The 22,112-nt window shown below is 49.8% G+C and overlaps 2 protein-coding genes across 4 annotated transcripts in view; one reads left to right on the forward strand and one right to left on the reverse strand.

The window, feature by feature from the left end:
• Nucleotides 1–4,584, forward strand: part of LOC132453400 (myosin-10) — a 58,597-nt gene extending 54,013 nt beyond the window's left edge. For both annotated transcript variants that reach the window (XM_060046193.1, XM_060046194.1), the window contains 2 exons: nt 1,344–1,516; nt 2,307–4,584. In XM_060046193.1, the coding sequence (XP_059902176.1) occupies nt 1,344–1,516; nt 2,307–2,454 (321 nt within the window). In that variant the 3' untranslated portion in view covers nt 2,455–4,584. The remainder of the gene's footprint in view (nt 1–1,343; nt 1,517–2,306) is intronic.
• Nucleotides 3,792–21,772, reverse strand: ubn2a (ubinuclein 2a). Of its 2 annotated transcripts, XM_060046198.1 has the most exons (17): nt 21,192–21,772; nt 20,310–20,432; nt 19,895–19,993; nt 19,196–19,309; nt 18,332–18,435; nt 16,425–16,998; nt 16,129–16,199; nt 15,342–15,471; nt 13,525–13,631; nt 13,238–13,348; nt 12,962–13,105; nt 12,290–12,340; nt 12,112–12,154; nt 10,373–11,902; nt 9,488–9,689; nt 8,744–8,812; nt 3,792–7,225 (listed from the first exon to the last, which is right to left on the reverse strand). In XM_060046198.1, exons 1-17 carry the CDS (start codon nt 21,486–21,488, stop codon nt 7,179–7,181), a joined length of 3,816 nt encoding a protein of 1,271 aa, XP_059902181.1. In that variant the 5' UTR covers nt 21,489–21,772; the 3' UTR covers nt 3,792–7,178. The 2 variants fall into 2 exon arrangements, with proteins under 2 accessions (XP_059902181.1, XP_059902182.1); XM_060046199.1 differs by lacking the exon at nt 19,895–19,993.
• Between the last annotated feature and the right edge of the window lie 340 nt (nt 21,773–22,112).

Genomic DNA, 22,112 nt, shown 5'->3' on the forward strand with positions numbered 1-22,112 from the left:
CCGATGAGACAGATGCATGACCACATGAATTTCAAACTTCAAATGGCTCAGTTGATGGCCAAATAATATGGCCTAATTCACACATGGAATAGCGTTTTCTTCCACAACTTCAGAAATACTGAGTCCTCAAATTAATTTCGGCAAAGAAAACTTGACACAAATATGATGAGCGGTAACTGTGATTCCATTTAATGATATACGCAATACATTAACAAACATCGTTTCTTACCAGTATTGTATGCATTATCGTTATCGACTTGTGTTCCTAATATGCATGTGTCCCCCCATTAATATACATTGCCATGGACTGTATTAGTGATCGACCGATACCGATTTTTTATGGCCGATACGATACCGATATTTTTTCCTCAGCCTTAGCCGATACGCCGATACCGATTTTCTTGAGACGATTATTTTTTTTATTTTTTTTTTTAAAGGAACATTTATTGAACTTCAATATAAAAAACAATATTTAACAAATAGTAAAAACTGGTGAAGTAGAACAAGTAAGAACAAGTAGATGAACAATATTTAACAAATATTAAAAACAGGTGAGGTAGAACAAGTAAAAAAAAAATAAATAAATAAAATCGGCGAAAATCAGCCGCGTATCGGCCGATACCGATACACGTAAAAACCGCGAATATCGATATATCGGTCGATCCCTAGACTGTATTATGCGTTACGTGTTTAGTTTGCGTCCGTTTAAACAGATGGACGCGCACCCGCATTCATTCATTCTTTTTAACACTCACTCGCGGTAAAACAATGTCTTCTCACGATCAAATACTCATCAATCCTAAAAGTTATGGGCTTGTAAGCGATGTCTGTGTCAAGGAAATATGTGTTTGCTGTACATTGTTTTCAGATGCATTGATTTAAAAGTACAACTTATTACTGCTGTATCAGCTGTTCTTTCCCAAATAATTAACGAAGAATGTGTGGCTAGGTAGATGAGAGAAGCAAAGTGTATGCACAAGCAACATTACGCATGCGCCCTTAAAATAGCATCTGAACAACGCGCCACTGACTTTAAACCAGGTATTTCCTGGTTTGTGGCGCAAGTGGTTTCTGAAACTGCAAGATAGCACCAGGGAACGTTTGCACCAGAACACGCCTCCTCCTTTCGCCGAACCGCCCCTTGGGGCGCAAGATCATTCCCTAATTTACCGACGCGTGGCGGTGGAGGGAAAAGAACACTCTGCGCCAGTTGCAAACTAGCAACGACACATGCGCCAGTGTAGAAAGTCAATTGCGCCGGATGCAAGATAGGGCCCCCCGTGTCACTCACCCCTTTGTGCCCCGCCCCGCGGCCCCTCCTCTCCCTCTCCTCTCTAACCCAGGGGGAGAAGGCCGCCTCCCGCATGAAGCAGCTGAAGCGGCAGCTGGAGGAGGCGGAGGAGGAGGCCACGCGGGCCAACGCCTCCCGCAGGAAGCTGCAGCGCGAGCTGGACGACGCCGGCGAGGCCAGCGAGGGGCTGACCCGCGAGCTCAACTCCCTGAAGAACCGCATCAGGTGAGCGGGGGGGGGGGGGGGGGGTCCGTCGAGAAGACCCGCCGAGTGAAGGGAATACCACGAGCTGTGCCCTGGTCGGTAGAAGGGCCAGACCTCATAATGGGTGTTAGACCACGAGCTGTGCCCTGGTCGGTAGAAGGGCCAGACCTCATAATGGGTGTTAGAGGGACCCCTCTGTGATGGGAATACCACGAGCTGTGCCCTGGTCGGTAGAAGGGCCAGACCTCATAATGGGTGTTAGAGGGACCCCTCTGTGATGGGAATACCACGAGCTGTGCCCTGGTCGGTAGAAGGGCCAGACCTCATAATGGGTGTTAGAGGGACCCCTCTGTGAAGGGAATACCACGAGCTGTGCCCTGGTCGGTAGAAGGGCCAGACCTCATAATGGGTGTTAGAGGGACCCCTCTGTGATGGAAATACCACGAGCTGTGCCCTGGTCGGTAGAAGGGCCAGACCTCATAATGGGTGTTAGAGGGACCCCTCTGTGATGGGAATACCACGAGCTGTGCCCTGGTCGGTAGAAGGGCCAGACCTCCTAATGGGTGTTAGAGGGACCCCTCTGTGATGGCGGGTCTGTTAGACACTGGAGGAGCCCAGAGACGTTTCCATGGGGACGCTTCACCGCCGTTCACATTCTGGCGCTAGTCTCTGGAGGAAGGGCACTTTGACAAAACATTTGATCTCAGTCTGCAGGTTAGAGGAACATCCCAAAACATCGCCCCTGCGCAACCCCTCTCAACCCCTCACTCCTCTCTGTGTGTGTGTGTGTGTGTGTGTGTGTGTGTGCCAGGCGTGGGGGTCCGGTCAGCAGCTTCTCCTCGGGGCGGTCCGGCCGGCGTAACCTGAACCTGGACGGGGCGTCGGTGGACCTGTCGGACGACGACGCAGACAGCCGCACCAGCGACCTCAACGACACGCAGGCCTCCAACGTCGAGTAAGAAGAAGCCCCGCCTCCGCCCGCTCCAAGCCACGCCCCCCAATGTGTCACCTCTCCAGGAAGACCCCACTTCTACAAGGCCCCTCCACCCCCCCCCCCCCCCCCCCCACCCCATCTACCCGTGACCGGAGGAGCTCCGTGGCGAGAGACGCTCTGCTTTGCGTTACTTTGTGGACACAAGCAGCTTGATGTGTGTGTGGGCCGCGGTTCGAGCAGGCCTAGCGCCGGCCTACCGGGCAGCATGCCGTGACCACCACCCCCCCCCCTTCCTCCCCCAACAACCCGCGGTGGGAAACAGACAGCTCTGCCTTATTCTACTTTACTCTACTCTAACGTTCTCTGTGGTGTTTTACTCTAACCTCCTCCTGCTACTTGCTGTGGCTCAGAGGGCCCTGCTCACCTGCTTCTCCCCCCTAGAATAGCCTGCTCCTCACCCCAGCCCCCTTACACACTGAGTGGTGTGATCAGCACAACCACAACTTAGGTTTAGGTACAAAGTGCTTTTATATATGTGTGTGTGTGTTTGAGTGTGTGTGTGTGTGTGTGTGAGTTTGTGATGTAGGAGGAGGTTTGGGGTGTGGTGTAGGCGGAGGTTGTGATGGTCTGTGAAGGCAGAAGGTACTTATCGTATTAGTATGTACTCTCGTCTGGAAACGCAGGATAACAAGAAAAGCACTTATCAGCTAGTATGAAAGGTATTCTCTCATTGGACTCAAACACACAACCACTCCCCCCCCCACCGCCGATTGGACCACTATGCCCACTGCCTGCGCAAGTCCACTTCCAATGTACAGACTTGGTCCTAGTTGTTCATCTCATCCATCTCAACACAGATGGAACCTTAACATCTCTACACGCATACAAAAAAACTGGAAACAAACATGTCACCGTGAAAATAGAATGTGAATCATGTTTTTTGTTTTGTCATTTTGTGTTGTTAGTTCATCTCACAACAATATTACTTTTCAGGGGAACAGTGTGCAGGTTTGTTGTAGGAATCAGACGTGACTCGTGGTTAACCAATGCTTTAGCAATAGACCTTGTTTTACAAATGGGGTCACCCTAAGAGGCACCCGCTCTGCAAAGAGAATTTCTGGAAGAGGAAAAAAGCTAAAAGAACTGCACATTTTCTGGGCAACTGGAATCCAGTAGAATCATATGATCCTCCACACTGCGTCCAACGTCATTTTCCCAAACCAATACATGTCTTAACACAGTTATGATGACTTTACTTAAGTACTGTAACATAAGGGACTCAACTCGTCGTCATTCAAGTGCTCTTCATGTTTTGAGTGTCAACCACTAATTCCACCACTAATCCCATACCAGGCGTGTGGGTTCACTGGTCACACAGAACACTCCCGTTGACCTGGCAAGAGGGACCTCCTTCAGGAACTAGCTTTGGGATAGCAAACTCTGAGAATACAAGTGACTACGCAGCTTTGAAGCCAGGCGTGTGTTCTGGAAGGACGTTGGCATAGGTGTTGCTACTGTGGTGGTCCCACAATGTGAAAAGCGAACACGTGTGCACAACAGTATTATTTGATTGTGTTCTCCCTGGTGTCTATGAAGCATTGGCACTGCAGCAACACTGGGATGATGGTGGGTAGGTGGCCTCAGGAAGTGCCTTCAGACACTGAGCGAGGGCATCAGCGAGCAGGGGAAGGGACCTGTGGTCATCACGGCCCCCAACGGGATGTACCAACGAGCTATTGAAACCTTGTATACTACTACCCTTTGGTTGCTGTTTTTATTGCGTGTTAGTGGTCGGCCATATCATAGCCAGTGCTACCTATGCTGGGCAGGGTGAGCTCTCAGAAAACTCAGTATTATATCAATGCCATTGTAGGCCTGATGCGGTCATTATCTCTATGTTGGCACTTAACACCCCTCCCCGTTAACTCGATGAGGCTGGGGGAGATAAAAATTGCGTTGGGGAAATGGGCCCTGCATGTGTTGGTTTCAAGCTTTAACATCTAGTAAGTAGTTAACTTGTTTTGATTTTATTATCTTCTTTAGATTTACAATTCACTACAAATACATTTGACAGCACCCCGTACCCTATATTATTTCTTGTATTCCTGTATTTCTAGATGGCGTTTTTTAAGGAAAATAAAGCATATTCATTGTAGCCATTGTTTTTTCTTCATTTGGTCCTAGGAATCCTTAAGGATTTTATTGGCAAAATGGTTCCATGGTCTGTTTCTTACTAATCTTCAAAACATACACGCTTTGTTGTGTCTTTTACGTTCATCCGCCTTGGACTGAATCCGATTCCCTACTGGCTCAGGAGAAACCTGTAGGAAGAGCATACCCTAGTCTAGAACCAAATTCATGAATTTACTTCAACTGTTCATAACTTTTGTTTTATCAATAGATCTCTTGCCGTTGACCGTATGAGGACCGGGCACCCACATATAAATACGGCTGGTGTAACGATTCACCGATACAAATCGGTAAGCGGTTGGATTAACAAAGATGTGACTACATCAATACTGGCCGAATTGGTTGAAAGAATATATATATTTCGAGCGATCTAATTGGTTGAAAACAAAAGGTTTTTTGACCAATCAGATCCCTTGAAACATTTTTTAATGGGCTAATGTATAAGTATTTATTTTTTAGTGATCCGATAAGTCAAATATATTTTGAGTTGGTCGAAATACATATATTTTTAGAGGGGATTGAGTAATCAACCTTAGGATGGTATTAATCTAACATTACCGAATGTTTCTTTGGTAACCTCTGTTCAGTTTGAAGTTTGGCTAATAAACTCGCCTAGACAAGAAATGACAAATTATGCAAATATCACTGAAGTAAATTCTTTCCAATTAAAAAACACCCGTTTTTCTTTTAATTTAATAATTGACACAAAAAATAATCTACAAAAATACCCAATTAAGTTACTGTGAAATCCCCCCCTCCCCCCAAAACAAAGGACGTCACCCGCTGCTCCAATAAAACCGCTCATGACAACCTGACCCGACCAGACAATAACACTCATTGGCTACATTTTGACAACGTTAAATTAAGTACACACACATACAGACATACACACAGCTGACCATGACACACCCTTCATTCAAACTAGCAAGGGAACAATCTTTGGCGCCATTCTTAGTAGTTAGTCAGTCAACCACACACTTTTAATGTGGAGTGGAAAAAAGTCCCGCAGTGGAACGGAGTCAACTACTGAGGGGAGCTTTCGGGTTCACAAAGTAAAAGTCCTCCCGGTGTTTACAGTCAACTATACGGACTTCCTTATTAGAACATTAGTACAACAAACACACAAACTGTCAAGGAGAACAGGCAAACAGACTGTTTTACTTTCTGACCTCGAAATTTCCAAATTTTCCTTGCAACCCAACCCCCCCTCAAAAGGTAATAAAAAAAACGCAGGTGTGGTAAGAAATGGACGCAGGAAGAACAGGTTAGTTAACAGAGGTATTTAGCGGTGGCGTGAGGAGTCTCGTGGGAACAGACGACTCCCAGAAACACACTGACAGTTGAGTAGAGAGGTTGAAAGCCAGGCAACAACTTGCACTTTTGCATTGAGGAGCGTTTTACAGTCCTGCATAGTATTTGAACGGTTTACCATTTGAACAAACTAAGGCGTCGTGTTACATTGACATTTGAGAAGATTAACTTGATTAGCAGAGAACGAAAAGATCATACATTACGCACCCCAACCCAACCCCCCCCAAAAAAAAAAGAAAATTCAAGTACACTAAAAATACCAGCCTAATACTCGAGCCCATCTGTCCAAATCAGGGTTCTACGTTTCTATTCAAGTCTTGGTTGTGTCCAGGAAGGGTCCAGTGTGACTAACAGCACCGGGGGCGCAAGGGAGCCAGGCCCAGGCCAGACTCGCCCATAGCGAGAGGGGATACACTTTCTCACCCACTCCCATGAAAAGAAAATACATAATATTGCCTATATGTACACAAACACACAAATCTATCTCGTGTACACACACACACACGCACACTTTGATCTCACTCACACACACAAACGCGCTCACATAAACACACATATTATGTCCCTGTGTAAATTACAAATAATTTATCAATAATATTAATATATAAGATCATATAACAACTTAACAGTCATTTGTAGGAGCAGAAGTGACATCCAACAGTACATTTCTACAAACTTAAACAGTTTGCTCCACATCAGGGACATGAGGGGGAAAAAAAACAACCGTCTATTTTTTCTCCATTTCATTTTTTTGTCTTTTACTGCAAGAACATAAAGAATCCCGTAATTCCACAGAAGCTTAAATACAAGTAATATTACGTAGCGTACGACTAGTCTGCCGCCTAGCTCACAATCTTATGCCACAGTGATCAAGGTCGATTCATATGTAAACATGTCGACAAAAAAAAAAAAAAAAAAAAAAAAAAAAAAGGCTTAACAACACCTTTTTTTTCTTTTCAAATTATTAGTTTCTTTCTTGCCGCTCTACTGGATAAACATAACAAAATAAAAAAAAAGGCTTAAATAAGGTCTTGTCCATCATTGTCCTTGATAGTGAGATTATACCGATGCTTGCTCCTAGGTCCAAGATGAGGGGTCAGTGTACAACTAGATAAACCAGTCCATCCCAGCGGCTGGCCGGCTCCCATTGGTGGACACCTGTGATGTCACCCAGCGGAGGGCCGGCTCCCATTGGTGGACACCTGTGATGTCTACCAGCAGGGGGCTGGATCCGGTGTGGACGAGTGGTCAGTGGGACTTCCTCTTCATGTCGCTCGCCTGGTTTTGGTTCGCATCTGTTGGCAGAAAATATAACGATCGTACATTTGTAGGTAGTGGCGGAACCCACTGCCCAGCGTCCCTCGTCTCCTTGGGGCTGTTCAACCGCGTGGCACGCGCCGCTGGAGGGGACGTGAACCCTTCTCATGATACAGAACAGACACAGTGTAGCAACTGAAGCTACATAGGCACATTAGAACACACTCACACTGATGCATCCGTAAGACAGACAGAGACAGACAGACAGACAGACAGACAGACAGACAGACAGACAGACAGACAGACAGACAGACAGACAGACAGACAGACAGACAGACAGACAGACAGACAGACAGACAGACAGACAGACAGACAGACAGACAGACAGACAGACAGACAGACAGACAGACAGACAGACAGACAGACAGACAGACAGACAGACAGACAGACAGACAGACAGACAGACAGACAGACAGACAGACAGACAGACAGACAGACAGACAGACAGACAGACAGACAGACAGACAGACAGACAGACAGACAGACAGACAGACAGACAGACAGACAGACAGACAGACAGACAGACAGACAGACAGACAGACAGACAGACAGACAGACAGACAGACAGACAGACAGACAGACAGACAGACAGACAGACAGACAGACAGACAGACAGACAGACAGACAGACAGACAGACAGACAGACAGACAGACAGACAGACAGACAGACAGACAGACAGACAGACAGACAGACAGACAGACAGACAGACAGACAGACAGACAGACAGACAGACAGACAGACAGACAGACAGACAGACAGACAGACAGACAGACAGACAGACAGACAGACAGACAGACAGACAGACAGACAGACAGACAGACAGACAGACAGACAGACAGACAGACAGACAGACAGACAGACAGACAGACAGACAGACAGACAGACAGACAGACAGACAGACAGACAGACAGACAGACAGACAGACAGACAGACAGACAGACAGACAGACAGACAGACAGACAGACAGACAGACAGACAGACAGACAGACAGACAGACAGACAGACAGACAGACAGACAGACAGACAGACAGACAGACAGACAGACAGACAGACAGACAGACAGACAGACAGACAGACAGACAGACAGACAGACAGACAGACAGACAGACAGACAGACAGACAGACAGACAGACAGACAGACAGACAGACAGACAGACAGACAGACAGACAGACAGACAGACAGACAGACAGACAGACAGACAGACAGACAGACAGACAGACAGACAGACAGACAGACAGACAGACAGACAGACAGACAGACAGACAGACAGACAGACAGACAGACAGACAGACAGACAGACAGACAGACAGACAGACAGACAGACAGACAGACAGACAGACAGACAGACAGACAGACAGACAGACAGACAGACAGACAGACAGACAGACAGACAGACAGACAGACAGACAGACAGACAGACAGACAGACAGACAGACAGACAGACAGACAGACAGACAGACAGACAGACAGACAGACAAGTAAAAGTGAAGTTACCTGAGAAAGCAAGTTGCAAGTGTGGAGGGAGAGCAGCCTGTGAGCCGGACTGGAGAGACTTATACAGTTCTGAGAATAGGGATGGAGGGAGAGAGAAATGAGATGTAGGTTTAAATGGAGAAACGGCTTAAAAAGGGGAATTGGGGGTATGAAATAACCTGACATTTAGTACGCTATTAAACCTATTCCAAACTCTCCCCCCTTCTGTTATTAGAGGGAGGTGAACGTCTCTGCATTTAAAACACGCATAAAAAAAATTGCCTAAATTAAATTGGTACTCTGTGAAATGACGCATCACATTCACCATTTTGTGTGAGGCAACATTGCCCCTTAGAGAACAATGAAGAAAAACTAGGATTTATATGCATTCCTTATCTTACATTGCCATCATGAACACCTATTTCTACAACGATGCTGGGATCTCTTCATGGATATGGTAGCAGAACCTAACATATTTGGATGACTTCAATTTAACAATACCAGAACCTACATTAGCGTTGAACCTGCCATGTGTTCTTTTCTTACTTCAGCCAATTACTCCACAAAAAAAAAAGAAATAATCAGACCTAGAACGTTCATCAAGGACAAAAACGCTCCAAGCCACGAGTCAATCCACCCAGGGAATTTCCCCCAGGTTAATTCCTGTCCACCTTCGGCCCCCTGTAGCTCCAACTCCGGCCACTAGAGGCCGCTAATGGGAACACCCACACGGCGCGTGCTTGAACGGCCCTGAACGCTATTTACCCAGCAGCTCGTTCTGTGTGAGGGAGAATCCTGAGTTGGGGGCCCCGCCCAGGCCCCCGGGCACGCCGGGTGGGGCGCTGAAGTTGAGCAGAGAGGGGAACTGGAAGGGCAGCGACACTGGGACCAGTCCTCCCAGCATGCCGTACCCCAGGGGCAGCGTGGGGGGGCTGCCCACCAGGCCGCCACCAGCCACCGACGACACCTGGGGGGAGAAACAGAGAGGGTGACTTCAGATGGTTATGACTGCAGCAGGACTAGTAATATTCGTAAAAAAACCTGAATCATAATAGAAACACTAAACATGCAGACCAATAACTACATGCATATGATAATATCTAAACGGTATCACATTCGGTTTCCCTTTGGTCATCAGTCTGGCCTTTGCAGGGCAGAAATTTACTTTTAAATATGGACGGAGCCTTAGGTTGTTCAAAAATCTTCTGCCAATTTCTGATTCTGGTTTGAGGTAAAGCTCAAACATTGTAAGCCAAGAAAAGTCTTCCGTGCAGATTTCTAATATTGAGGATTGTTTTTCTGTCTATTTGGGAATAAAACTGATTTGATTGCTACACTTTCTCTGGGCAACTCCCATGTTTTTGAAAAGGCAAAAGGCTTTCAAATGGGTATTTTCAAGACCGATCTTCTGAGATAAATAGAATTTTAACTCGCAAGATCCGTAACGTGACAATATATTTAAAATCGTACTGATTTGAAAAGTTTGTTCCCAAGGAAAAATATGAAATATTCATTCAACAAATGTTATCATTGTGATTCAATCGGCTGAAAAAATAAATAAAAAGTAAAACAAAAATTACTACCAGTGTAAACTTAAATCCCAGGCAAATCTATTCCCAATATGAGAACGTCTCTACTCTACGTTCTCACCTGGGCCAAGTGGGAGGGGCTGGGCGTTCCAGAAATGACCCGTCCATTTCCTGCCTTGGAGCCCTGCCCGGCCCCGCCCCCAGTCCTCTGCCGCTGTCCGTGATTGGCTGAAACCGAAGAAGACGACGACGACGACGACGGGGACGGGCTGTTGCCGGGGCGGATGGAGCCGGCCGTCATAGCTACCATGCTGTTATTGTTGTTGATCTTGTTGCTGGGGCTAGCGGCGGTGATGCTACCGCCGCTGACGCTGACCGCCTGGGTCTTCTGGCCCCCGGCAAAGCTGTAGCTCGCCTGGCCCAGCTTCGCCTGGACCCCCGCCGGGAGGCAGTAGGGGGGGCGGAATCCCTGAGCTTTCTGGGAGAACTGGTGCTGCTGGGCAGAGAGGATCTGCGGCTGGGAGAGGGAGAGGGAGGAGGAGGAGGAGGAGGAAGGGGGGGGGGCGGGGCTGGGCCCCGGCGGCCGGGGGGTGAGCTTGATGATGGAGGAGGAGGTGCTGCTGTGGGAGGACTTGGTGAGCGTGGCCTGCATGGGGGTGATGAAGTTGGACTGGTGGTGCTGGGGGTGGTGCTGGGGGTGGGGCTGGGGGTGGGGCTGGGGGTGGGGCTTGGCGAGGGCAGAGTGGGAGGAGAGTGAGGGGCTGGGGGGGTGGGCGGAGGAGGCCGAGGAGGAGGAGACGGCGGGGCAGTAGGACTGCAGGGGGGGCCGGGGGAGGGAGAGGGGGCTGCAGCGGGGCGGGGGGAGCATGGAGCCCCCGTTGCTACTGCTGCCGACAGCGGGGGCGGGGGGTTTGGCGGCGCTCTTGGCCATGCCCTGGGCCCCGCCGAGGGGCCCCGTGGGGCCCGAGTAGCCCTTCTGGTGCGGGGGCAGGAGGGGGGACGAGGTGGGCGGGGGCCGCTGTTTAGGAGGGGAGGGGGAGGGCTGGGGGTGGAGCTTGTTGACGCCGCCCATCATCACACTGGGCCTGCTGTGCGCCGCGGTCGCCACGGTGACGAGCCTCTGGTGCTGGCCCTGGCCGGGGGCCCCCGAGGGTAGCTTCATGGCGCCGTAGGAGCCGTCGCCGGGCTTGGGCGGCAGCGAGGCCCCGCCCCCCTGCAGCCGGCCCAGAGCCGAGGCGGAGGGGGAGGAGCCAGAGGAGGAGGTAGACGAGGAGGAGGAAGGGTTGTGGGCGGCGGCGGCGGCGGAGGAGGAGGAGGAGGGGCCGCCGACCGGCGCGGCCGACTCCATCTTGACCAGGGAATGTTGCGGCGCGGCGGCGGCGGCGGCGGCGGAGGAGAAGGGGAGGTAGGAGGAGGCGGGGAGCTGCAGGGGCCCCAGCAGGCCCTTGGAGGCGCCGCCCAGCAGGGCCAGCGCGTGGGAGATGGAGTCCAGGGTGGGCGCCGACAGGTCCTCGTCCAGGGAGTCCGACAGGCAGATGGGCTCGGCCGAGGAGGGCAGGGGCGGCCGGCGGCCGGCGGGGGGGGTCAGCGAGGTGGAGGCCCCCGGGGCGGAGGTCATGGGGAAGGCGGGGTTCTGGATCCAAAGGCCCTCCTGTAAACAGGACGGAGGCACACGGCCGCGGGGTTAGAACCACCCTCCCTCTGGTCTCCGTCTTAAGAGGGGCGGGCCCCCAGAGGCTACAGCTGCTATGTGGGGGTCTGGACGGACGCTACTCTAAACGTGCGCTGCTCGATGCCCTGGTTCTTGCGGTAGAGTCAACGACCCGGGGTAGTGTCGTGTTGGAGAAAGAGAGAGCTCACCTTGGCTTTGGCCCTGGGCCCCGACAGCACTCTCCTCTTCACTCTGCAAGGACAAACAAACAGTCACATGACAGCCAGTTAGACATTGCACACTAGCATCGATTGTCATGTCGTCAGGCACCTGAAGACTCATCATTTGCAGCGTTCACTACCACAACGAGCATTACTAAACACTTACAGGTTTCCAGTGAGGTGACTGTGCACCGTACGGCTCTCCTTCAACAGAATCCTACAAAGGGACGAAAGGAGACCGATCACTCATCATATATATATATATATATATATAGGCCACATTTTAATTGAACTTTTAAAAGGCTGATGCATTCGTCTCAAGACTCATGTTTAGACTGCACTAAACTGGACTGCACAGTCCAGTTTAGGCCACATTCCATTATCGATGACGGGCACAACAGCCCCTTTACACAGAGGCGTCCTTGTAGGACGGCAATGATGATGGCCTTGTTGCTCCTACTTAGCAGGGCACGGCTAGTCGTCTAGACTAGTCTACTAGCCGTGCCCGGGTTCACCCCAGGAGCGGACCCTTAATGAGCGACGTGTACGCGTGTGTGTGTGTGTGTGTGTGTGTGTGTGTGTGTGTGTGTGTGTGTGTGTGTGTGTGTGTGTGTGTGTGTGTGTGTGTGTGTGTGTGTGTGTGTGTGTGTGTGTGTGTGTGTGTGTGTGTGTGTGTGTGTGTGTGTGTGTGTGTGTGTGATGATGGCGCTTCAACTAATAAGCGTTCATTGCTTCCACACACATACTTGGGCAGAGACGCAGACAGACAGACAGACAGACAGACAGACAGACAGACAGACAGACAGACAATGAGGAGGACATCGACGACGGGACGGACCTGGCCTGCATCCAGCCCTTTGGCCACAGTGGTTTGACCTCGTTCTCCATGAAGGCCTTGAGGTAGTCCTCTACAGAGAGCTGGGAAGGCTTCTCCAGCTCGTAGCAGCTTAGCTTCACACGCACCAGGCTGCAAAGAAGGTTCCTGCACACACACACACACACACACACACACACACACACACACGTTAGCTTACGTTTTGAGGTTGTGACCAATTCAAAATGCAGTTTATTGCCAGGCTTGAGAGGGTTCCTGCCCTCCATGGGGGGCTGGTACCTGAGCTTGTCTTCCCAGATGAACTTCTTGCGGGGTCCCATCACCCTCTTGCCAGGCTTCTCCTCGTCCTCGTCCTCGGATCCGTTCCTCTCCACCTCCTCAGACTGCTGCCTGGAGGTCACACACGCACACTCGAACGATTAGACTCGCACGCAAAAAGACACATTCTGAAATACATGACCTTAAAAAAAAAGCCAGAACCCTGTTGTGTCGACCAGTCAAGGGACAAAGCCAAGGCGACGAACCAGGGAACTTTGTTTTGGTTTGTCTTAGTGAGTGAGTCTTACTTGGCAACCTTGGCCATGCAGTCCATGTTGTATCTGGCGATCTGCTCTGGCATCACGCTGCACACGGCCAGCTTCAGCTTGAGCAGCGGCGTCCGCAGGCGGTCGTCCTGGGAGGGGAGGAGACGGCCAGCCCCGTCATTAATTAATTAGAACAGAACTATCATCATAATGACTGACACACACACACACACACACACACACACACACACACACACACACACACACACACACACACACACACACACACACACACACACACACACACACACACACACACACACACACACACACACACACACACACACACACACACACACACACGTTTGTTCCCCTCACGGCGCCTATGGAGAGGAGCTTCACTACTGGAGGTTAGCCACCCACTGCCACAAACACATTAATCAGCAGCACCTCTGGGAGCGAGCTCCGGAGGAACAACAATACCACCAGCCTCTGCGAACTAGAAATAGCACTGTCGAACCCACTCAACTGCCACGACACACACACTATGGCTTATCCCCGAGGCGCCAGTCCTAGCACTAGTTGACAGGTTGAGCTTCACCATTCACTTGCATTGGCTGTAGGAACATTTGTATTCCCATGGAAAACAACAAACCCCTCAGGAATTCAGAGACAAAGAAATACATGGAGCGAGAACTAAAAAGAAAGGAGGGGCGAATGACATCAAGTACGGAAGAACGACACAAAGAAAGAAAGATCAAGAGTTCCCTCATCTGAACCATCACTCTCTGCTCTAAGGGCTTGTGACAACAACAACAACAACAACAACAACAACAACAACGACAACATCCTTATTAATAATTAGGTAGCAGTGGCCTTTTACAACCACTGACAGCCCTAATCTAGTATCGAGCAGTATCGTTTTTGTTGAGACCTCCCTGAAAATGCACAGTTTAGACGGTACACGACTGTATTTATGTTAAAAAATATGATAAATGTTGATTGTGAGGTAATTATGGCCTGTCTGAGATTTTCCAGCCTTCAATGCTGAGTGTATAATGCACAGTTTGCCTACTTGTACTGAGACAAGTCTCGCTGGGTTTGAATACTTATGGCACAAATCAATATTTTGAAATAAGCACTTTTCTTCCACTTTTCAGTTGAATCTTTAGTCTTTACTCTTTCTAAAACTAGCGGGTACAATTCTAAACAGCTTAGACTTCTAAAAATGTTATGTGATATCAATTGTGGACATTGAACCTACCCCTGGCAGACACGCGTGACACTGGTGATCACACCTTTAGTTCCCCAATTCACAACGGTGTTATTAAGAGCGTGATAATCTGTTCAATGTCCAACATCGATCGAAATTGAAACACTTTCAAACTACATAAACTGCTCTTGAGATGCGTGACTAGTTTAATGTTGCCTCGCGGTAGCGCTGTGCTTTACACTTTACTTTCAGTTTCGACGTCTGGGCATTCCTCGTTCATTATTTTAAAACCGTAACGCTGGTTAACTCTGCCTACCCGCCCGCCATCATGCATGGGTGAACAAACCTCTTTCAGTCTCAACTTTAATGCAACGGAAAACACTTCATTTCGTACTATTCTATTATTATCCTGTTTCAAAACCAGCCCAAAACACCCAACATACACAACATGATAAAAGCTAGATACACAAGATGTCCTTCAGTAGAAAGAAGAGCATCTGTATTTTCCATGGTATCCTAGCAGACCTTCGTGATCTCCAGACACCCTGGTCTGCCGCCCTACCGCCACACCCCGGCGCCGGCTCTAACCTACTGCGGCCTCGGGAGGCTGCCGCTCCCCGTGTGCACCCAGGTGCTGCTGACCCACCTGTATGTTGAGCGTGAGCTTCTTCAGGCGCTTCAGCAGGGCCTCCTTGTTGCAGGGAACAAAGGCCTCCATGTGGGAGTAGATGGCGGAGCGCACCTCAGGAGGCTGCTCCTGCACCTGGAGCTCAATGCTGGAGGAGCAGGGGGGGGGGGGGGGGGGGGGAGGAGGGGGGAATGATCAGAACATCGTAGGGTGGAAGATGGGGGAAATAAAGTGGGGAAGGGGTGTTGAAAAAATAACCCTTCCCTTTCTACGCCCCCGCTATGCGTCTCTGCCACTGAGGGATGTTGGGGAGCACACCTGGGATGGAGCTATGATAACCCTGTGTTGGCACATGTGATTGACAGGCCAGATGGGTTCCCTGAAACCATCAGGAGAAGAGATGCCCTGATGGGTCAGGAAGGAGCCTGGGGCGGGCTCATCTGAATGCTCTCATAAAGAGGCAGGCGCCGGCAACCACTACCGATATTTTCAATCACTGATAGCGAACTGGTTAAGACGCCATTATTTGTAACAAGATTACACTCAAAAAATACCTCTTAAATCTTACCTACAGCGGACAACAACCGTCTAAACGATAGAAAGTCATATGTGGAACAGACGAGGGAGCCAATGCTAGCCAGCCAGCAGAGCTAATGCTAGCCAGCCAGCAGAGCTAATGCTAGCCAGCCAGCAGAGCAATTGCCAGAGAGAGTGTGAGCGACGAAGAGATGGAGAGAGGGAGAGGGGGGAGGTAGGAGGTAGTGGGAGGATAGAAGAGGAGCTGGTTGAGGTGTCGTTGACTCACTCAAGCAGGATGTTGTTCATGTCCAGCGTGAAGAACTTCTTCCTGCCCTCCTGGTCGAACTGACGAGAAGCCTGGGAGGTGGAGCACACACACAGTCAGCATGCTTCTCCCACACACACACACTAACACACACACACACACACACACTGTCCTACCAGACCCTCCCCTCATGCACATACGCACCCTCTCCCTACTCCCACACACCCTCTTCTCTCACACACACACACACACACATAAAAAAACATTCTTGTCTCACAGAAACTCCATTCTCTCACACAACCAATTAGCCCACTCACCCCTCTGAGGTCCTCGATGCGTTTGATGAGCGGCGCAGGAAGTCCTTCAGGTAGCCGGGGCGGGGAGAACACGCCCCCCCCGCCGCTCAGCCCCCGCCCCGGGCCCGCCCCCAGGCCTCCTCCCCCCGCCGCCGCCGGCGCCTTGGAGCCGCCGGCTCCCATGAGGCCGTTCTCCCTGGCCCCGGCGTGCTGCGGAGCGGCGTCCAGGAGGCCGAAGTCCAGGTCTCCCAGGAGGTCCTGCAGCTCCTTCTCATTGGCCGAGCCCAGCAGGGACATCACGGCCGGGTCGGCGGTGAGGTCCGCCAGCGAGAGGTCGCCGGGGGCTGCGTTGCCGTGGAGATGGGCAGCGTTTGCCGAGGCGGCGGCGGCCGAGGCCAGCGAGTGGTTGGGCTTGGCGGCGAGGTGGGGGTGGGGGTGGGCGGAGGACGGGGTGTGATGAGCAGAGGGGTTCCTCTTCCTCATCTCGTCCTTCTCGCGGTTGAAGCGGCGGATCATGGCCGCCAGGCACAGGGAGTCCTTCATCAGCTTCTTCCTCTTCTTCTTCTCGGGCCGGTGGAGGCCCAGAGCCATCACCCTGTGCAACACAAACAGAACCACACTCGGGTCAGTTTAACGGGTAGCTGTGACCGGAGAACCCTGAGCTTCAAAATAAAAGCCCTCCTGTGTGTCTATACAAATGGCGCAGATCCGACAAGTCGCTGACTGATGGGACACGTGAAGATGCACATGTCGACACCCCCCTCGCGGGAGGGCGGAGCTCAATCAAAAGCCCAGTGACATTGACCTCCACTGATGGAAGTACACTGACATGACCCTGAATAACATTCAAACAGTGCTGTTTATACCACACACACACACACACACACACACACACACACACACACACACACACACACACACACACACACACACACACACACACACACACACACACACACACACACACACACACACACACACACACACACACACACACAGTTGAGAGCCAATGCTATTTCAGGGCACTTCTTTCAGGAGCTCTGCGTGTTCGCCGGCATTAAGCGAGCGATCAGCCAATCGGAGCGCGGCTAATGGGGTCTTTATGACTGCCCTGGATGACAGATATACAAGGCCTCTGCCACCAGGCCCGGACTTACCCGGGACCACCAGGTGGTGCATCTGTCAACGACGCCAACGAGAGAACCAAGAGGGTCCTTGTCTCAGACAGAGTGTCGGCTCTCACGGTGTGCAGCAGCACATCGAAGCAGGCCCAAAATACTTGTTTTTCCCATAAAACCACCTTTCACATGAGATCACGCAGGCCCTAAAAGCGTTGGTTTTTTCCCCCGTGTGAATCGGGCAGAATAAAAGAGCCGGGTTTTCAAACCAATGGCAGCAGCCACCTTTGGCACCCGTTTTGATACAGCAGACGGTGTGGTGCCTCCGACAGCCGCCAATCAAATTATGAATGATCAAAGCAGATGCCTCCTACGCTTTGTCCCAGCCTAATATCCTGCTAAACTCGGAGCGAATTATAAATGCCAGATATGCCTTTTCAGATTATCTGGGGGAAAAGACAATGCATTACTCAGAATTCCCATGGAAAAAGGGTTTCCTTATTGTCGACCGAATGGAGAATAAAGATAAAAATATGCTGTTCATTGTCAAGCTCCATGTTGTTTAACCTTTATAAGAATCCTTCGCCCTTAGGTCGGCTCAAGTTCACACACACACACACACACACACACACACACACACACACACACACACACACACACTTTTCTTAACATTTAACAAAGCAGAGAGTGTTGGAGCAGTGGTGCCTTTGACAGAACAAACAGAATCATCCCGCCCGCAATCCCAGTCTGTGCTCACAACAATAACACACTGTGGACCGTAGGCAAATAGTAAGCAGGCGCCTTCCTCACCCCTGCTTCGGCACTCTGTTCTTCCTGGGTTTACTCTCCTCGGCCACGTCTCCCGCCGTCTTCTTCCGCCGCTGGATCTCCTGCTCGGTGCAGTCGTTCAGCTTCTGAAGCAGAACCAGCGTTAACGTCAAGAAACACCACAGCAATTTGGTGTCTGCTAAGAGACCGGCTGACGTTACAGAACAGGTGTGCAACGCAGGCAAACACTCACACACACAATAATGGCGATTGTGTGTGTGAATTCCTGTGTTGGATACCTGCCTGTATGTGTCAAGTGCCACACGTGATTTAGAGAACATAAAAGCACAAAAATATAAAAAAAAAACGATATATGCTTTTCCTGGAACTAGACAGCTGCGGTTGAGGTATACTTTAGGATCCTCCTCCTAACCTGCTTTGTGGAACAGGACAGGTCCCAGGCTAATACTACTGGGCCGATAGAGAACCACACAGTGTTGGTATCATGGCAGCCACTGGAGGCTGGCCAGCCCTTGCATACATTCTGGAGAAAAATAATAATCACAGCCCCTCCCTCCAGGCCGCCCTCCAAAGCCACCAAAAACAGACTAGCTCTCTGTGTTATGTTAATCATACTGTTAATGTTAGGTTAACGCTGGTGATGTAGTTTTATCTTACTTGGCCAATACATTTATTAACACTTGCTATAGCCTTGCTTTGTCTGGGTGTTGGTAATCACTGCAGACGTACATCTCAAGCATGGACCCAACATCGACAGCATGATTTGCATTGGGATCAGGTTAATCCTGTTTATCCCTACCGCGCCCTTCGCATCTTTGGCCCCCTGGGGCCCACCAGCCTGTTGTGGGCCCAGCCCTGCCTCCCTGTTGTGTTCGAGGCCCTCACCTTGTTCCCCTCCTCCCCTTCGGACTCCGAGGCGGCTCTGAACTGCAGGGTACCCGTGTTGATGTAGAACCCGCCCAGCTTGGTGGTCAGGGAAGCTGGCACCAGCTCGTCATACTGGAACCATGGAACACACAACCACAACACGGCTCAACGCGGGTCGCTTGCTAGTTATTCTGTTACCGCAAAAAATAAAATCAACGTTAAACAGAAGAATGACATGGACACTTCAGCTCCAGAAACACGCCCCAAGCATTCGCTTGATACATACATTCCAACCTTTGGTTCTCGCAGTAGGACATGTTTACACGGTCAGAGAGACTCTCGGATCACGTGTGTCAGTACTGTGAGAGCGGGCCTCCCGTTCCACGCAAGAACAAAATACGTTACTCTTTACTCGTACTAAAAGGCGAAACCACAACGTGTAGCCTTCTGTGAACCAAAGAGACCTTCGGACACATGTACCCTCGGACATAAGATAAATACAAACCCTAACAACAAGAGCATATGGACCTATAGTAGCCAGAGGAAGCGTTGATAGACATAACCATGCACTGCTGATGATACCACGGGAAACAAAGATTATAGCCCTTATTACATGTTATATACACATAAACACACCTGTATGTGTGTTTACGGTAGTATGTGCGTGCCCCAGGTATACACCCTTATGTTGCCAAGGAGGCCCTAGCCTACACTCACAGCCTCCGAGTTGTCTATGAAGGGGTCAGTCTCGTCGTAGCCAAAGCCGATGTCGATCAGGTCCTGCATCCGATCCTTCCTCTTCTTCCCAGTGTTGCCCTGGAGATCAGCCAGGAGAGGTTCACATGAGCACTGAACACACAGCCTTCTGATGAGGGCGTCACACAATCAGGGCTCTCCACACTACTTGCCCCACTATTTGCCCTTCCACCTGGGCCATTGGACAATTCTTTATTTACACAATTGGCAAACTTACTTTTTTGCAGAACCAGAATTAAACAATAACATTAGGCCGATTGAATCATTTACCTTCACCTACCATGAGTTTTCCCCGAGTTCATTAAAATACAACAATGGGGAGCAATTGAAGTTATGAAGCAACCACATTTAAACAGCATTTCCAGAAAATACATACATATTTGTTTTCAAACTTTTTGGCCATTGACTCCATCTTCAGCCGGTCCGTCTCGTCGTCATTGAAGGGGTCATTGGGGTCGATCACAGGGGTGGGGGGCTCGATGGGGGGCTTGCTCTTAACCTAGGAAACATTATTTAAAATACAATTATTGGGTGCACAAATGCTGCCAGAAAAATGTGCCTCATAAAAACACCCCCCCCCCCCCCAATCAAATAAAACACCAAAAACTAAAAATCCTGTTAAAAGTAGCCGATTTTAACATTTCAAACATTCTGCCCAGAAATAAATAAAAACTTAAGCAGATATTCTGTGTTTCTAAACTTGACTTGAAATGTAAATAAACAATTATAGATAATATGCGCATATTATATACATCACAACAAGTCCATATTCTGACATCATACAATACTATGGCTGTGACATTTGCCTCATTCCCATGTTACATCCTGGTATTTCCATCCAGCTCGCCAGTCTATCACCCGCAGCCAGAGGGCCAAACTGCATGTGGCATTTTCAAGTGCTGTAATGGCTGTGTGACTAGGCTGTTGCTGGGCAAGTCGGTGGATAAGACACAGGTACCAGCACAAGATAAGCTTTATCTTGTCGTTTGAGAGAGCGCTGGTCCCCAACTAACGAGCGAACAATCTTTGGGCTGAAGTTGCGATACTTAACAGTATGCAGAGTGTAGGACCGTACGAATGACTGAACCGTGGGTCTTTTGTTTAAAATGCCATGAATGGTCATTTGAACCACGCTAGTTCATGGAAGGACAAGGTGGACTTCCCCTTAGTAAGCGATGACATGTCCTTCGCAGTTAACAAGGCAATCAAATAAACTCGCACACACATTTCGCCCCGTCTTATCGACCAGTAGCCTTACCTGGAGATTTTTAATGAGTTCCCCGTAATTAAACTCTACCGACGACTGGTCATTGGGCTCCGACAGAGACAGATCCAATCGCACTGTAATCTTTTTCGCTTCTGTCGCGTCCCTGTTGCCAGTTTTGCCGAAACGACCACTGCCACCATCTGCCCCGGTCGCTGTCGCGTCGACCTCCCCGTCTCCATCAAAGTTGATGTCGGCCGCATCCTCCAAGCGGCGTTTCCTAGAATCCGTTGCTAATCCAGCTGCGAAGGTCGAGAGGGTGACAAATTGTACTTTTCTCGGTTCGGCCATTTGGATGAGCTGCCTGCCTAAACCTCTCTCCGGACAGACAGCGCGAGCTTTTCGCGAAACTACTCCAAATTGATGACTTGAAGAATGTTTCACGACGCTGCAGCGGCTGCTTAGAGTCTGTACATGCGTAAGGAGCTCACCCGCACCATGCAATTTGAGTTAAAGGAGGTGTGATGGCCTGGGAAAAGTTGTTTTTTAGTAGCTACTTGCATCCTCAAATTGCTATGGGACCGAGGCATTCAGAGGAGCCATCTTGGATTTCGGGAGTAAATAAAATATCAGAGGGAGGTCACTGGGCCTGCGCGTACGGCCCGAGCGGAAGCAGCGTGAGAAAGTGGGGTCAGCATGTCCAATCACAGCCTGCCCCATTCCTAAACCCGCCTCTGTCACAACAGGCGTTAATAAGACAATCATAAGATGGTACTATTATTATGACCTTTATTAAAGATATGGCTGGAGTAAGGACAATTATGAAGTGCAGCGTCTACAGGACGTTCACTTAGGAACATAGCTACAATTCCCTTTCGGTCGCAAAAAAGAAGCTACGCTTTTATGAAATGCCATTCTCCCACTTTCTATTGAGGAAAAATGCTGAATTGTGGGTTTTGCCACAATAGCAGAATC

Source organism: Gadus macrocephalus, chromosome 3, assembly GCF_031168955.1.
Source record: "Gadus macrocephalus chromosome 3, ASM3116895v1".
Classification (NCBI taxonomy): Eukaryota; Metazoa; Chordata; class Actinopteri; order Gadiformes; family Gadidae; genus Gadus; species Gadus macrocephalus.

Excerpts from the sequence above, each read along its gene's own strand:
- ubn2a (XM_060046198.1), bottom strand. The coding sequence starts at position 21,488 with ATGGCCGAACCGAGAAAAGTACAATTTGTCACCCTCTCGACCTTCGCA. Across the intron at positions 19,994-20,309 it reads AAAAGTTTGAAAACAAATAT|GGCAACACTGGGAAGAAGAG; the intron begins GTATGTATTTTC and ends GCTGATCTCCAG. Across the intron at positions 9,690-10,372 it reads GCCCCTCCCACTTGGCCCAG|GTGTCGTCGGTGGCTGGTGG; the intron begins GTGAGAACGTAG and ends TTCTCCCCCCAG.